Genomic DNA, 17,539 nt, shown 5'->3' with positions numbered 1-17,539 from the left:
GCTATGCATTTAAGTACTTCAATTAAGTACAAATTAGTCTTGATTTCTAAACAGAGCTTTGTTTTTAAAGCGTTCAAAACATCACCTATATACACTTGACTAAGAAGCATTTCACAGACACTTTAAGCCAGCTAGAATGCAGTCAGAGGTCATGTATGTTGTGTGTCCAGCACGGTTTCTTGCCATCAAAGCAGCGAGCGCTTCCTCTCTGAGCATTCCCACAATGAAGTGGGGAAGGAGAAACACGGGTAACACACCAAACCTTAGAACGATGAGAATTTATATTCACAGGGCTGCAGGCGACCCAGACACAGCGCCGAGCCTCCCTTTAGCTGCAGGGTGACCAGAAATGGGAGGCAGTTGGACCCGGCCGGCGGCGGAGGGAAGACTCCGAATGCGACCCCGACAGCTGCTGCTTCGCAGGCGGCAATGCAAACGACAGCAGCTATAGGCACCTAACCGAAATATTAGTTTTTATCCTGTTTTTGACTCCTCGTGACACCGACCTCCGGTGCTTTAGCGCAGGGAGTCGGTTTTCACAGCTCCTCCAAACAGTTCCCGAAGGCTCCCGGCCGGCACTGGCAGCCCCCACGACGACGGTTCCACGGCCGCGCTACCCCGGCGGCCTCCCCGGGCACACAGCCCAGCACCTGCCCCGTCGAGCCGAGGCCCACCTCCCCTCGAGGCTTCATCCCCGCCACCCGGTACTCACGGCCTCGTCAGCTGCCCTGGTTCTCCTGGATCCCGCGGCGCTAGCTGCGGCCGAGGCGGCCCCGGAACGCGTCCAGATGTGGCGGCTGCTGAGCGAGGAAGGCTCTAAGGAGATGAATTCAGAACTAGAGTCCAGAAGGTCGAAGGGGGGGCGTCGCCGCCGGCGCCGGCGGGTGTCGTGGGCCACCGGGCTAGCCGGGCGGGCCGTGCTGCTCCGCAGGACCACCATGGCGGAGGGAAGAGAGGACACCGCGACCGCGCCAGCCGCCACAGGCCGCGCGCCGTTCAGCCGCCTTCCACCACCCAGCTCCTGCCGCCTTCCTGCCGCCCCGACAGCCCCCGCGCTTCCACCACTGACTCGCTCTCCTCCGCCCCGCGCTCCTCGGGGCAGCTAGTTCCGACCGCGGCAGCGGAGCAACACGCAGAGCACTGCGGCCTTTCGATATTTTGGCGCGTAAAAGTTGGAGCAGGTTGTTTTGCCGGCGCGGGATTGGCTCGACGGCCAGCGCTGTGCCCACCCCTCCGCTGCTTCCCGCCAGCAGGGGGCGGGGCCTTCGGGTTTGCCGAGGCCGCCGCTTAAAGGCGCCGCTCCGTTCACGGCAACGGTGTAGATGTGCCTGCCTTTGTGCCCGGCCAAGGCAGCCTAGGTGAGCGGGGCCGCGCTTGACCGCATCTCTGCGCGCTGTTCCCGGCCGCTACTTCGGCCGTGCCCCGGAAGCGCCTGAGGCGAACTGGGATGGCGGTTCTGCTGCACCTCTGCGCTTCCTCGGGGAAGGCGTAGACGGTGGCTCCCGCCGTGCCGAGCACTTCCTGCGCTGCTCTCAGCACCTTCCCCGCCCCTTCCCCGCCCCGCCGACGCCAGCCATGGCGCGGCCCGCGGTCGACTATGAGGCGGCAGTGCTGCCGCGCCCCGCCTGTGTCTACACCAGCTGCTACTGGTAAGAGCCCCCGGTGGCAGGGTGGGAGCCCTGAGGCGGATGCCCCGCGCACTGTAAGGACTCCTCTCTCTTCCCCGAGAGGCGGCCGTCCCCTTCCGCGGGGCAGTGAGAACCCTGAGCGGCCATGGCGCGCTGCGTCAGCCGGCGCCTCGGCTGGGCGGCTTACCCGGAACAGGTGTGTGGCCTCTGGTCGCAAATGGTGTTCATGCTGGGGGACTTCACAGCAGGTACTGCTTCTCGGCTCGCTTCTGCTTCGCTGGAAGTGAAGTTGGGGGAAAAAACATAATTTCTTGTGTTTTGCAGTGAAGAAAACGTTTGGAAACTTTGTGACTACATCAGGAGTCAGAATCGGTACCCTTTGGAAGAATTTTATGCTGTTTTCATATCTAATGATAGAAGGATGGTGAGTGGACGAGATGTGATCTGAATGCAGCTATGGAGAAATTTGGGCCCTCAGACTGCAGCCCAGTGTAAGTGGAATGTGGTCCCAGGCCTTTAGACCACAGTCTGGCATAGGTGAGACTTGGGTCCAGGCATTTTAACCACAGACCAGCACAGGTGAAGCATAGTCCTAGGTCATTCAGCTGCAGCCCAATCTGTGATATACAGTCCCAAGCCCTCTTGTAACTCGGTTTGGTTCAGATGCATGCAAACCATACCACATGAGAGGTTTCAGTTGTCTGATGCATTCGGGACCATGGAAAGCACACTGTCCTTATGAACAGTGCAGGTAATTCTATCCTGTAATTTGTCAGTTTAGGAGAATGGTTATAGTACACAGTCTAGAGTAGTTATCTTCACCTTCATGCTCCTGAAGCATGGAAACTAGAGAAAATCTCTGCAGCACAGATGTCAGCTGATGAAGCAGATGTGTTATCAGAGAACTACTCAATGTGAAGTTAATCTGTGTTGATCTAAAAAGTTATTCATTTGAGATTTATTCACTTACAACTTTCAGATTCCGCTCTGGAAGCAGAAGTCGGCATGTGGAGATGAGCCTGTTTTCTGGGTATGGCATTCTGCTCTCATGGTTTAGTGGTTTTCAGTGTGTACTTCTGTAGTCAATAGCTGCAGGATCAGATGTGGGCAGTTGCAGCCGTCTTTACTGTAACAGTCTGTTATGTGTATGTTCCATATGAATTTAAGGAAACACTTTTTTACTGTGAGGTGACAGATCACAGGAGCAGGTTGCCCAGAGAGACTGTAGAGTCTTGATCTGTGGAGATGTTCAAAAGCTGTCTGGACATGGTCAGTCAGCTGGCTCTAAATGTCTCTGCTTGGGCAGGGCATTGGACCAAATTACCCCCGGAATTCCCTTTCAACCTTAAACACTTTCAGTTTTGCACTAATATTTATTATTATTTTGCCACAGATATATAAAGAGTCTACATCTGGTGCTTCTTTTTAGCATTCATAGTAAATTAACAGCAAGTAAAATCTACAGATTTTGACAAACCTTAACCTTGGTAAGACTGCATAACGGATTTGTGACCATTATGACCTGGATATTGCTGAGACTTTGTAGAATTTTAGGCACATGTCTGTACCTGTAAGAAGGAGATGGATGAAAATATTCATGAGGGGGTGGCAGAGAAGAATAGAAAACATGTATGTGTTCAAGTGTGAGCAATTAAACAGACTCATACATGGTGGATTTGGAGTGCCAGTTGATCAGTGACTGTAATTTACTAATTGCTACTACAGAATTCCTTTCAAATATGTATCTTAGACTTCTTTCAGTTATCTGGCATGGGGAAAAACCTCTTATTTCTTGTGGCAGTTCCTGTTTCTGAAATTCTGCAAAATAATCTGCAAAGTTCTGTGATTCCCTGATAATCTGTTCTGTCGCAGGCTATTGATAGATTTAGTTTAAAAAGATACCCAAGTGTCATGAAGATGATTGAAAAAGAAATGGGGAGAGTCAGGAAAGGTCACCACAGACTGTGGATATTTTAAAATAAAGATTCATGGATCAAAAAGCAGTTTTCCCTCTGATACTTCAGTGGATCGCAGGATAGATAAAGCTTGCAGTTAATTTTTCATGCACTGTAGCGAATCATAGAATGGTTTGGGTTAGAAGGGACCTCCAAAGGCCATTCAGGCCAACCTTTCTGCAGTGAGCAGGGATATCTTCCATGCCTGACCTTGAATAACTCCAAGGATGGGGCCTCAACTGCCTCTCTGGGCAACCTGTTCCAGTGTTCTGCTACCTTCAGGATAAAGAACTTCCTCCTAATGTCCATAATGTCCAACCTTAATCTATTATCTAATTTCAAACCATTGCCCCTCATCCTATCACTAGAGGCCTTTTTAAACAGTCCCTTTCCAGCCTTCTCACAGGCCCCCTTCAGATACTGAAGGGCCACTATTAGGTCTTCCTGGAGTCTTCTCTTCCCCAGGCTGAACAATCCCAGCTCTCTCAGCCTGTGCTCATAGGAGAGGTGCTCCAGCCCCCTGATGTTTTTCATGGCCAAATGATTCTAAATGCCAGTTGTGTATATATAGGACTGGCAAAATAGCTTGCCCAAGATCTTTTTCATTCCAGTCCCTTTGTGGTTTTATTTAATATTAATAGCATCAAAAGACAGTGCCTCAAACTCTTTGTGAGTGGCTTTAATGTAAGCTGTAGTAAAACCTGTTAAAAACTACTTGCAGTTTAATTTTGGAAACCAGCAGTGTGTCTTCAACCCAAATTTCTCCAAACCTCAATCACAATTTTATTTCTTAATAGTTAAAGAATAAAACTTCACCTCAGAACCCAAGTGTCAAGATAAATGGCTGCCTTGAAAAAGTGTGATATAGTACTAATAGGGTTTTTTTTCCCAGCTTCAAGAGCTACTACAGGGATTCATCTGACTCCTACACTCCTCTTGATCTGAGCTGTTTGCTGTTTTTCAGCTGCTTCTGGCAGCTAAACACTGGGCCCTCAAATTCACACACAGACTGTATTACTGCAATAGGTACAACATGTCATATTAGAGGAGATGACTAGATAATGTTAAGCTGTCATTTATTGTGAGCTTTTACTTAGGACTGGGTTTATGCCAAAAATACTTCTCCCACTCAAATGTTGTGTTTCAGTGTGGGGTATAAAGGGATTTCCTGTTTGTTTTGTTTAAGGAGTAGTGTACATTGTAGTTTAGCTGTCTGGGCTTAAATCCAAAGGGGCTGCAGAGGAATGGAGAGAATACCAAGGTTTCTTCAAAGGCTTGATGGACAGGCAGAAAGCAGGATTTAAAGAAGGGAGCTGTAGCTTCTGCTTTTAGGAAGCTTTGGGGTTTTTTTTCCCCACTCCCTTTGCCAGTTTCTCGTTAAAGCTGTTTAATAATTGCAATTCTTCTTCTTCCCAGGACTACCATGTTATTCTACTTCATGCTTCCGGTGAGCAAAACTTTATTTATGATCTTGACACAGTGTTGCCATTTCCATGTCCTTTTGATGTGTACAGTGTGGAGGCCTTTAGGCTGGATGACAGCCTTCATCCAGAATTGCACAGGTGATGACATAAAAGATACAGACCATGAATGTTATGTTATTACATCAAAGCTGAAGTTCTCTTTGTGGAAGTGTAGTGATGGAGAGTTTTCTGCTCTACTCCAACAAAATAAATGCACTGTGTTGTTTTCCTAAAGTTTAGTCATCAAAACCCCTTTTCTTTCCTACTGTATTTTCATGTTAACTGGTTAATTGTTTGACACAATATTGCTGATTAATGTATTTAATGAAATTAATGCTCCCTGCTGGGAGGGAAGGGCTGTTGTTCAGAGTGACTAATGCAGTATTGTGTCCATGCATCTTGTGATACAATTTTGCATTGTTGTTTAGGAAAATCAGAATGATTCGAGCAGATTTGTACTTGAAGACATTTGCTTCAGACAGATCTCACATGAAAGATGCATATGGGAAATGGCAGAAACCTCCTCCATCGTACCCTTGCATTGAAACTGCAGGTAAGCTGCCAGGGCACCTTTTCCCTGCTTAACAGGCTTGAATGGTGTAATTCAAGATGCACACAAGAAATAAGTATGCTGGAAGCACACCCAGCTAGCTTAGTACTTCATATGAGAAAAAGGAAGGGGGGGAAATGCTTTGAAGCATTTGGCACTTCCTTTTCTGAACATGTGAAGTCTGGCATGCCTCCTGGCATTTACTGCTATCAAACATTAATTACTGATCTTCAAAAACTGAGCAGAGAATGAAAGGCAAGGAATACTGTTCTCTCATTGTAGAGAACAGAGACCAAACCATTTGCTTTGGGGTTCCAAAGTGGATATTAACTCACCAGTTGAATGGAGCTGAGCACGCTTGCCAACCGGCAAGTCAGAAGACTTTTCCCCAGGCCTTAAGCTTGTTTTAAATGATAGTCTAGATTATAGCTCCTTGGCCAAGCACAGAGAGAAAGAAGTTGCCATTTTTTCTGTGGAGCTGCTTAAACCATTCTTATCACACAGCACCTCAGTTTATTCTAGTCATGTGTTTGGCAAACTGGCTAACATTTGCCGTGTGTTTGATCTCTCATTTTCTCCCTGACAGGAAAAAAAGGTGTGGTGCAGTTCTGCTTTGGAAGAGTTTCCATATTGCTGCTCTTCCTGTTTGGTTTTGCAGCTTTTTAAATAATGCAGTACTGCTGTGTGTTTGTTAGAGAAAGCAGGGTTAAAGTTGCTGGGAAGTTAATTCTCAGTCTTTGTTTTGGCTTCTAAAGAAACTTGTTGTTTCATACACAAATGTGGGCAGGAGTGCACAGATGGTGTCTTAATTGTAAAGCTTTAGGTGTTTTCTAGAGAATTCAGGTTATGAGGCACCTTCAATTCTATTACTTGGTCCTTACCTCCAGTGAAGATTTATACAAAGGTAGTGTAGGAGTGGACAATGTCTGAATGGATTCTTTGGTGGAGCCTCCTAGATGGTGAGGACTTTTTCCCCTGAGAGTTAATGGAAGTGTGAAGAATATAGACGAGGCCAAATCAGGAAGATGAACATTTTCTGTTCAAGTGAAAAGAATGAAAAACACCATTCCTTGTGGTCAATAAGTTGCAGAATAACTCAGTTGCAGATGTGCACATTATACTTCCAGCTATAGCGAATGACTCCATAGCAGCAAATCCTGTAACTCTCCCCTTATCTGTCTTGTTTGGCTGAACTTTACCTTCCTGATGGGCAGCAGCCATATAGTCTTACCCAAACTCCAGATAGTCATTATGACTTTGGTAGATAGTGAAAGATACATAGATGTTAGTTTCTCTTGTGCTTCGTTAGTTTGTACCTTGACATGCTGAAAGAAACATCCTCAGCATCCAGTCCAACACCTGCTTATACAGGAGTTCCTTAGGGCTCTGCCCCAACTGGTCTTGAACACCTCCAGAACTGGAGATTCCACCACCTTTCAGGGCAGTCTGTCCCAATATTTGATCACTGTCATGGTGAAAAAAGAAAGTAAATTTCCTAGTACATAATCAGAATTTTCCATGTTCCAACTTGCTTTTTTGGCTGCGTGTTTTGTTACCAGGCTTTTCCAAGAAGGCTCTGGCTCTATCTTCTTTGTGTTCTCTGATCAGGTAGATGTAGACAGCAGTTAAGGTCTTCCCTTCATCTTCTGTTTAAGACTGAACAGGCCCAATTCTCTTGGCCAAACAACTTGAAATTCCCCTTCTGAGCTCACTGCAGTATGTCAGATGTCAGTGTTTTGGGCTTACTTAGTTTTTGTGGTGTTTGGGGTTTGGGGTTTTTTTTTGGTACTGAAGAACACAGAACTGGACAGAGAATTCCAGCTCTGTGCTGATGTGCTCAGGTGTCCTGGTCAGTTTGCTGAGTGTTGCAGAGGAAAGAAACACTGCACTCACTGAAGGTGGAGGGTCATTCACTGGGTAGCTTTGCAGTCTGTGGTGGAACAGGAATAAACGGTGTCAGACATAGAATGTCTAGTTCAAGTTGTCTTTCATTCAGTACCAGTTTCTCTAGCTTTTAATTTTTGTCTTGAGATACCTTATAAAGATGTGTGCTTCAATGTGCACAACGCTGTACCTCAGTGAGGAGTCTGGCTTTAATTGCTGTGGAACCACTATGTGCTTTAACTTTCAGCTGAATCTAAGCTGTCCTTCAGTGGTTCCATGGATGAGCATGTGTCATGCAGGCCAGCATACAGGTTTAGAAAGCATTGCTGTCAACAAGTGGAACTGGCAATTCTCTTCCTTTGAAGAGTGGTGAAGTAATGTCTCAGCACAGTTTTATCAGGCCTAAAAGCACCTTATTTTAAACTTGATGGAAAACTGGGTGGTAGACCTTTTGTTATCATAAAAGAGCCTGGGCTATTAATGTTCACGTCCATGCCAAATTCCATTACAGATAACTGTTTTCCCCCTGCCGTTTCACTTAGATAGAGTGCTCTGCTTTCTGCATTAATTTGTGTTTGAAAATGATTAAATGGTGTAGGTATTTCATGTTAGAAGTGACTGCAATTTAATGGCTGACAGAAACGACCACGTACTGGCTTAGCATCAAATTATTTGTGAGGCAGGCTTAGATTAGAGCGTTATTATTGTCGTCATTATTTTGCTGTCATTTAGAGTAGCCAAATTCCTAAGCCTTTGAGAAGATGATTACCTTTGAGAAGGTTTTGGTATTGCTTCTGTTTGCTATACATCTTCTTTGATGTTAAATAAATGTTTGAAGACTGAAGAAAATACAATTAAAAATGTATCAGTCTTTTTTTGTAGTGTATGAGTACTGTGTTAGAAAGAAATGTGCCTACTACCTTTCTATACACTGCTCTCCTTATCCTCCTTAGCTTTAAAGCTTTTAGTAAAGACAAGGATATTTGCTCTATACTAAAATACTGAGCAGAGCAGTTGTCAAGCCTGTATATATCACTTTGTATAATGAAATTCCATAGCATCTAAGTCAGATTAAGTTGGATAGGACCACTGGTAGGGTAATGTAATTACCCAACATGAAACTAGGACAAGATACACTAGGACCTTTGACACTTATTTTTAATGGAAGCATACAAGAAAATGCTTAATGACCATGAGATTCCTTTTGGAATTGAATCAAAGAATGTCTGTCAGTAACCAATTAGGCATTAAAAAAATTATTTCCTACTACTAACACAAAAGGAACAATTCTCAAACTGTGTTTGTGCTGTTCATGGAGTTGCAAAATAAACCTTGTAAAATAAGCTTACCTCAAGTCATTGTCTCAGTTGAACCCCAGCCAGCTGCTCCCTTGCTCCCCTCCCTTGCAGGGGGATTGGGAAGAGAGTTGGGAAAAAGGAAGTATACCTTGTGTGTCAGGATTGGCAGTTTAAAAGCACAGAAAAGGAGGGGGGGTGCAAATAATGATAAAAGAATACACAAAACAAGTGATGCACAGCACAATTGTTCACTGCCTTCTGACCAGCACCCAGCAAGTCCCTGAGCTGGAGTACCCCCCAGGTCAGCTTTCCCCAGTTCATATACTGAGCATGATGCCACATGGTATGGAATACCCTTTTGGCTTGTTGGGGTCAGCTCTCCTGGTTGTGTTCCCTTCCAGCTTTCTTGTGCCTCCCCAGCCCCCACTGTCAGGGCAGCATGAGGTGCTGAAAACTCTTTGACTTGATACCAACACTACTCAGCACTGACTGTAACATCAGTGTGTTAGCAGCATTATTCTCATCCCAAAAGACAGCCCTTTACCAGATACTAAGAATAAAAGTCCCAGTTTTAGCCAGTATAAAGGTACAGTCAAAAAGTCTAGCCCACCCTTAAAATTGAAGCTGGAACTAAGTGATTTTTAAATTTATTTTTCTGAAAAAAGAACTTAGCATTATCATTTTTTTCTTAAAACAACCTATCCCAAAGCCGCTGACTAGACTGAAGAAACCTCCTCAGTCATCAGAACTCGCATGCCAAGCGTTAGCCTTTTGCAGCTGGTGCTGCTCTGTCCGTCTCCCAGAGTTAGGCCTCTCTGCTGCTTCTTGGCATGCTCTGGTCTCTGCTCCACTGCTGTGCATGCACAGAGGAGTTAGCTAACACCACTGGGGACACACACTGCTTTTTCACCCAGACCTAGCCTCAAAGCAGCTCTGTTGGAATAAGCATACTTGCGTTGCAGGAGATTCCATAGTATCATAGTATCAGTCAGGGTTGGAAGGGACCACAAGCATCATCTAGTTCTAACCACCTGCCATGGGCAGGGACACCCCACACTAGATCAGGCTGGCCAGAGCCTCGTCCAGCCTGGTCTTAAACACCTCCAGGGATGGGGCCTCAACCACCTACCTGGACAACCCATTCCAGGGCTTCACCACTCTCATGGTGAAGAACTTCCTCCTCACATCCAGCCTGAATCTCCCCACCTCCAGCTTCATTCCATTCCCCCTAGTCCTATCACTACCTGGCATCCTGAGAAGTCCCTCCCCAGCCTTCTTGTAGGCACCCTTCAGATACTGGAAGGCCACAATTAGGTCAGCTCAGAGCCTTCTCTTCTCCAGACTGAACAGCCCCAACTCCTTCAGTCTGTCCTCATAGGAGAGGTGCTCCAGCCCTCTGCTCATCCTCATGGCCCTTCTCTGGACACGTTCCAACATGTCCATATCCCTCTTGTAATAGGGGCTCCAGAACTGGATGCAGTACTCCAGGTGGTGTCTGTGTCCAGTTCTGGAGCCCCTATTAGATTTCCCTTGTCTCACCTAGTTGCTGGAGATCTGTTGGGGAAAAACCCACAGCCAAACAATGAAAACAAAACAGAACCTCAAACCCTAACAGGGATGAGCCTGGTACTTTGTTCAAGTAATAAGAATTAAAAAGACATTATTTTGGATTCAGATTCATGATTCTAGGGCTGGCAACTCCTGGCTGGGAGTTTCTTTTAAGTCTCTCCACAGATTAATGAGGTCTGATTCTGCTTAGTTTATGAGTCCTGATGAGATCAGCCTTCCTTACTGCAAGCCTGTGTGAAGTACAGCTTGCAGAGTGCATTTCAGAATTACTCAGAACAGATGGTCTTACGGCTGATGTACAACTGTTAGCATCAGCTCAAACACTGAAAAGCATTGGTTTGAATTTCAGTTGTTACTAGGTGTTTGGTAGCACACTGGCAGGATTGACTTGTAAAGGCTTTTTGGTTTTTCTTATTAAAATCTCTGGTAGTCATAAATGCTGGGGTTTTATTGTTGGTTTCTTTTGAAGAGTAGGACAGATGAGAACTTCTGGAGGCGCTGTGTATGATACATCTATGTAGCAGGCATTCTGAGGTGGTGGCGTGATCCTCATGAAAGCAAAAAAAGAAGCACTAATATGGATATAATAGCTCATATTCACTTCATGGGAACCTTCTGCTCCTCTCACATAAGAATGAAACTCCAGTCTGTCAACTTACTTCGTGAGCTTTTGTAGAAGTAAAGAAATGAGTTGGGATAGAGCAGATAAAAGTGCATCTAAGGATAGCTGCATTTAAATTCTGTGAGTGGCTCATTGAGATTCTGTGACTGGCTGCTTTCTGTGAAATGTACTTGAAGATGACCAGCTTTGTTTCACACCAAGATGGACCAGGCTGGTTTGTACAGTCAGTAAAATCTCAGCTGTGGATACAGCACCCTCCTGAGCTGAATGTGGTAACAGCCTTTCTGACTCTGCCTGCAAAAACAATTCTCTCCCTGCTCAGGCAGCGCAGGGGGTTCTGAAGAGAGCTGTAAACACCTGTGCAAGCCTCTGAAGAGCCCAGCTTTCTAAGTATTTTAGAATGCCCCAAGCTTAGGCAGCAGCAGAGCTGAACTTGGAAGCTTTGTTTCAGACTTGCTCACCTCCAGCAGCCCTTTGGCCTCTTTCTAACTACCGCTGGCAGAAGCCACAAGCATGGTGAATAGCAATGCCATCTGATAGCATGTGGCCTTTTAATTTGTCCCTGCTCAGAGCAGAAGTGTCAGACTTGACTGAAAAAACAAAATGATGCAAGAATCTCAGAGTGCAGTAACGAGGACACATTGGCAGTGTGTGTGCAGAACGAAGTGAGTTTGGTCAAAGAGGGAGACTAGCTCTGAGCATGCACAAATTCAAGCTAGTGTAATAGCTACAGCACCGGAGGAGGACTGCAAGTGTAATGTCAATATGAAAAAACACCCAACCATAAAGAAATCCCCACACTTCTGTTGCTCTTGACCTTGCATGTTATATCAAGAATGTTCCTCCTTGCTTTTGTGGTGGAAATCCTTTTGGCTGAGCAGCTGTAGCCTCCAGGTGTCTCATACTGCTTCAGTGCCATCTACTGACCAGTTCTTAGACTATCCACTGGTTACAGCAGTGTTCTTGTTTCTTTTCTTAAAATAACTTTTTATTTCATTGAACTCCTCTGATACACTGTGTTATGCTCTGTCACAACCCTTTTGAATTTAAGAGAATGTTTTGTGTCCTACAGATACTGTGACAGAATTTCCAAGTTGTTCATGACAGCAGCTATGTCTGGAACTCTTTACCGTGCACACCACAGTTTTATGAACTTACTAGTGTGCTAGGCTTAGTGCACATAAAGCAGGGAATTAGTTGTTCTCTCAAATCTTAAACTATATGAAAAATGGCATTTATTTTAAAACAAACACATATGGGAGAAAAAGAGGAGGTAGGAATTGGGAAACAGTCTTACCAGTCTACTGGCAAGCAAGAGCTGCTATCTGCTACTAATTGTTCTTGAGCAACAACAGCAAGTTGTTGAGTTTGTACTATTTTAAATACCCTCAGTAAAGCAAAAATTGCCCTGTTCTGCCAGATTCGTTTCAGCAGTAGGAAGATGCTTGGCTGAACATAAGGATTTTCACCGTGCAGAGCCCAAACGGTTAACATGAAAAAGAGTTAGGGACAGGCCTTGGGAGTGGTGAGAGCAGGAGTTAGGTAAATCACAAAGCTGTGCCACAGTATAGATGTGGTGCAAATAGAGGGCATCAGGGCCTGGATTATGTCTGGGATTCCTGGATCTGGGATTCCTGAATGTTGTCTTCCCTTCCTCACTTACGCTGTCCTTAATGGTAAGCCTAATTACAGAAGCTTTTTGCAGATGAAGCAAATTCCATCCCATGGGGTTTCTAATCCATTTGTTAGAGCCTACTCTTGCTTGGTTCTTAATCCTTAAATGTGTACATGAATCATCCATGTTAAAATAAATACTTAAATATAGCAGGAAGGCTATAGCAGTAAATCCAGTGGCTCTCCTACTCTGTTCTTCAAACTCCTTCTCTTCCAGTTTTCTTGTAATGGGCTTTAAAAAGATTATTTGTGCAGATTGTCAATGAGATCATAAAACAAGAAGCCCACGGATGTTTGCAGTCAGAACTGAATAAGATGAGGAAGCGAAAACCTCTGATCAGCATGGTTCCAAGCCAGCACAGCTTGTACCAGAGGGGTGTATACAGCACCTACACCCCCAGCTGCACACCGGCTCTCTGCACTGAGCTCTCTGGGATCCACAACAGGACAGGATGGTTTCTGCCTCTTTTGAGGGAGTCAGAGCAGATCAAGCTCCTGGCAAAGAGCAGTCATGATTACTTTTCTCTTGAAACTGATGATTAATATTTCCCCCTTCTGACTTCATTCAGGTGGTTCAGGATTCAAAAAACCCCAAGTGTTTGCCTCAGTCTAGGTTTGTGTCCCTTTGCCTGAGCATCCATTTAGGCTCCAGGCTGGGTTATGTCAGGTTTGCATATTCTGCAGAGGATTGGTATACAGCAAGGACAAAGTTCAGGACTGGAGAGGGTGCAAATACAGAGCAAAACTGTAGTCTGGGTAGTAATAAATTCTAGTTTTGCCCAGGGACTAATGACTTCTGAGAGATGCTAAGCAGCTTCCAAGTCTCTGTGTAGCTCTGATTCAGTTTCTCTGCAGACAGTGCAAAATCTGACTCAGCTGACTGTGGTTCAGAACTGAATGGGGGAATTGTATCTCCCCTGCCTTTGAGTAATCAAGATTGGTGTGAATATAGGAAGATGACAAGCACCTACCAGAACTACAAGTTCCATGTGTTGGTTGTTATTTGCACTTCACATCTCTGCACTACTCAGCCCTTCGAGGCTGCTGTTGCAGGGAAAAATCTTACTCTGTCCTACACATAGCGGTTTCTAATGGCCAAGGATGCTCACTAATCTTGTAATGGCTTTATTGCCATGGGTAGAGAGGGGTTGTGGCAAAAGCAACATTTTAGAGAGTGGCAACAGATGCTTTTGTAGCACTGTAAAATTTCAGGACTTGGTGGACTGCTGCTCAGCAAACGTGCTCTGAACTCCGATTCACTCTTTTGAACTGAACTGCCAAAGAGGGTTTGGGGGGGCATTTTCTTAGTAGATGCATACCTGAAGCTGCACCAGGAACTTAAATATCCTTTTTCTGTTCCTTTTCTTAGATTCCAAGATGAACTTGGATGATTTCATCAGTATGAATCCCAGTGTGGGGTGGGGCTCAGTGTTACCCCTGCCTGACTTTGTGCATCGATTTGGTGGACGAACTAAAGACAGCTTGTCCTTGGAAGGACAGTGACCTGAACAAAGAAGTTCTCCCTGCTTCTGTTCCAAGTGTCTGTGTTTTGTTTTGCTGCTCTTACACTTCTGTACATGGAATAGGTATTTGGGAAAACAGAATGCCCAATCATGAGTACCATGAACTGAATAAATTATTTTGTTTTGATTATGTGAGAATGGTTTTTAATGTCAAGTCAAAGGCAGACATCCCACCATAAGCATATTACTTTTCCATCTACTGTGCCCAAATTGACAAGAGCATTTGCATGTTGTAAGAAAACCTCTTGGAAAAATGTGTGCATAAAATACTGAACAGTGACATAAACAGTCTGCATCTCCATTTAGTTACTGACTTTATCAATTAGGGTTCATTTAGCAGAAGCCTCAAGGTCAGACCCACAATGGGAACACAGATGTAGCAGTACAGTCTTGAACTCCCAAACACTGTAAAACCAGGTAAGCAGCTAGGTTTGTTTGCTGTACAAGGGGAGAATTAAATGCCTGCCATTTCAATTAAACTGTTCCTGGAAGATGCAGCTGCTTTTGCTTCTTACACTGCATGTTCTCACCTGCCCCTAAGTGCTTGCCCTTGGCATATGTCAGGCCCCATGACAGAAAGAAGTAAAGTTGGGGTTTCATTCTGCCTCTTAGCTCCTTGAACTGGCTTGCCATAAGGTTGGACACCTGCTCTTGATGGTGTGAGGATATTGGCAGGGACATATGGCTGGGGGGAGGGGAATAAGAAAGCTCCCCCATATAAAGTTGCTTGTTGGTGAATTTCCTTGGGGGTGCTGTCAAGCTGCTACCTTGCAGAGGGACCCAGGTAAGTCATCATGTTGACTGGGTTTTCAGAGCAAAGTCTCTCACATCTTCAGAAGAGTGCCCTGGAGGGACAGGAGGCTAAAATGGGCTGTTCTCTAGTTTGAGACCTGTTCTGCATTACATACTAGCATACCATAGAATCACAGACTGGTAGAATTATTCAGGTCAGCCCATTTCTTGTCCTGTCTCCTGTTCAAATCAGGTCAGACTGGGCTGCTCAGGGCTGTATAAAGTCAGGCCTTGCAAACTACATCCATTTGTGCTGGATTTCAGTCTCTGAGGAAAAGCACAGTAACAGTTTTAAGGGATCACTATTTCTAAATACAGGAAAAAACCCTCAAATACAGTTAATGTACATTACTCTTATATAAGTGCATTGTTATATATGTGTATATATGTGTGTGTGTGTATTCTATTACTGTATCTTCAATCAGTTCCAGAGAGTTTACTCAGCATGTTAACAGCAGAGACAGACTGTTGAAAACTCTGGAATTGATTCACTTCCTCCAGACATCTCTCTGTGTCATAAGGCCTGGCTGAATGTAGAAACTCACACTTTCCTGTTGCCAGAGGCAGCACAAATGGTTGGCCATGCAGATAGGCTGCTACCACATGGATTCCTTGGGTAGCAGTGTGGACCATGGATAGGAGGCTGGTTGTTGGGACACTCACTTGTGGAGGGGGAGGGTTGATCTGTAGTTTCTGTCTCTGAACCAGCTTCACCAGAAGAGATTTAAGATGATGGAACTCCAGATTGCTGATAAAGTGGTGCTCAGAGCCCTCACAAGAGGGGTCAGTTCTGGGTTTAAGCAGATACACCCATGCAGAAGGCCTGATTTATCAGTGTTCTTATGAATGGGCAGCTCTTTCTGTAGCAGACATGCTTTGAACAAGTGAAGACATTGCTGCTTACTCTTTCTGAGTGGTGTCAAGGCTGGTTGTGAATGTGGACAACAGCAAAGATGCACCTGCTCAGCTCTATATAGATGCTAACCCAGTGCCCAGGGCATTGTATGCACTGTCCAGGTTAGACAGCAGAACCCAGAATGTGAAGATCCACATTTTAAATGGACAGGTTAGGTTAAGCACTTGTCCTTCAGGTGAATGCAGCTCACACACACAGAGTTCCTGTGCATTGCTCAGCAGACCCTGTAAGTTACTGCAGAACATGAGGGTCTCAGCCCTTCTTTCTCCAGTCTGTAATTTGATTTAAATACTGAGCTGCCATCCTCAGCTGTTTTCCAGTGCCTGAAATCTGTGACACACTCTCTTAAGGGAGGCTCAGCCACAAGAATTTGCCTGGTTTAATCTCGTTTGAGGATCAAGGGTGTTAAGAAGGAAACAGTCACAACCATTACTCAGAATTTCCAAGTTTAGAAAAATAAACAACAATCAATGTGAAGAGCCAGCCCTTTTACAAATGCCTGCTTCTATGTGTAGCAGGCTGGCTGTGAAGGTGTGCTATCAGAAAGACAGTACTCAGGAACAGGCCAGGTACTCATTTACGGCTCCCAATACAAGGAGAAGCTGCTTGCTTCACCTTAATTAGTAGAGACCAGCCCTTTTCCTAATGTTGATTAGCCCTGACAGAGGGATTAAGTGAATTCTCCCCCCTCTTTGCTTCTTCCTGTCTCTGATTAACCCTTGCTTTGACTGTTTTGGGGAACTTGCTCTGTTTAACCTTTTTGCTGTCACCTATGACACGTGAGGTGGTCTCACCAGTGTGGCTTACACACTGAGCTCCACAGCAGGTTGAAGACAAAAACCAGAGAAAGCTTGTTGAAGTCTACAGCTTGTGTCAGAAGTACAAGCAAAGAACTTCCACTGCAAGCTGATGGTGAGAAGGCAGCTCTACTGCCAGACATCACCAATCATCAGCTCTGTGGTCACTGAAGTATTTAAATACCTAAGATGAAAGTGTCTGTACCACAGGCATATGCATGTAAGGGGCACACCATATGGCAGAGTATGACTTGGGGGACCTGGCAGGTACAGCCACCCAGGTGAACTGGTGCTTTAGAGGAAAGCCTTGTTCCTTGATGCAGAGAAACTGGGCTTGTGCTGCTGTGAGATACAAAATGATAGGAAAGCTTTGACATTACTTCAGGGCTGATTTGCTGGGGTGCACTGACAAAGCAGAAATGGTGTCTGCTCACCTACACTCCATGCTGTCAATAGCCCTTGAGACTTTTAATCCTCCCTGTGCCCAGATGATGTCCTGCTGTGTCCAGCACAAAAACTGGCTGTTAATTCACTTTCAGTAAGATTTCTTAGTGCAGCTTAGCTTTCCATTCCCTCTCAGCCTTCTTTACCTTGTCTTTTCCCACAGTGAAGCCTTCTGTTGTCCAGTTATAGTCTTTATGTGCTAAGAGCCTCTAAGTGATAGCTTTCTGGACTAGGTCACCCTTGAGTCAGGCACTGAGCAGAGCAGACAATCCCTCCTGCCCTCAGGTCAGTTGCTCACAATCCCACAGGCTCCCAGCTTCTGTCTTCTGTTGGTCACTGGAGATTCTCCAACCTTTTTACTTCCAGACATGTTAGGGCAAGACTCTGATAGCCTCATAGTGGCAGGGCATCCTATCTCTCAGGT

At 45.2% G+C, this 17,539-nt stretch overlaps 2 protein-coding genes across 3 annotated transcripts in view; one reads left to right on the top strand and one right to left on the bottom strand.

The window, feature by feature from the left end:
* The window catches only part of ATAD2 (ATPase family AAA domain containing 2), a 34,045-nt gene extending 32,930 nt beyond the window's left edge, over nucleotides 1-1,115 (bottom strand). Inside the window, exon 1 of the mRNA XM_054167145.1 lies at nucleotides 713-1,115. Coding sequence (XP_054023120.1) covers nucleotides 713-940 — 228 coding nt within the window. The 5' untranslated portion in view covers nucleotides 941-1,115. The remainder of the gene's footprint in view (nucleotides 1-712) is intronic.
* Nucleotides 1,116-1,286: 171 nt separating this feature from the next.
* NTAQ1 (N-terminal glutamine amidase 1) lies at nucleotides 1,287-14,296 on the top strand. Of its 2 annotated transcripts, none has more exons than XM_054167143.1 (6): nucleotides 1,287-1,358; nucleotides 1,953-2,052; nucleotides 2,608-2,658; nucleotides 5,000-5,145; nucleotides 5,475-5,599; nucleotides 14,013-14,296. In XM_054167143.1, the coding sequence occupies exons 2-6, from the start codon at nucleotides 2,050-2,052 to the stop codon at nucleotides 14,144-14,146; spliced, it is 459 nt and encodes a 152-aa protein (XP_054023118.1). In that variant the 5' UTR covers nucleotides 1,287-1,358; nucleotides 1,953-2,049; the 3' UTR covers nucleotides 14,147-14,296. The 2 variants fall into 2 exon arrangements, with proteins under 2 accessions (XP_054023118.1, XP_054023117.1); XM_054167142.1 differs by lacking the exon at nucleotides 1,287-1,358 and adding an exon at nucleotides 1,551-1,649.
* The last annotated feature ends 3,243 nt before the right edge of the window (nucleotides 14,297-17,539 follow it).

This window comes from Dryobates pubescens, chromosome 14 (genome assembly GCF_014839835.1).
Source record: "Dryobates pubescens isolate bDryPub1 chromosome 14, bDryPub1.pri, whole genome shotgun sequence".
NCBI lineage: Eukaryota > Metazoa > Chordata > Aves > Piciformes > Picidae > Dryobates > Dryobates pubescens.
The sequence above is the reverse complement of the archived record's forward strand: the minus strand, read 5'-3'. Positions and strand labels throughout refer to the sequence as shown.

Coding starts and splice junctions, on each gene's coding strand:
- NTAQ1 (XM_054167142.1), top strand. CDS start 1,576: ATGGCGCGGCCCGCGGTCGACTATGAGGCGGCAGTGCTGCCGCGCCCC. Junction 1,650..1,952: donor GTCTACACCAGCTGCTACTG/GTAAGAGCCCCC, acceptor TGTGTTTTGCAG/TGAAGAAAACGTTTGGAAAC. Junction 2,659..4,999: donor GAGATGAGCCTGTTTTCTGG/GTATGGCATTCT, acceptor TCTTCTTCCCAG/GACTACCATGTTATTCTACT.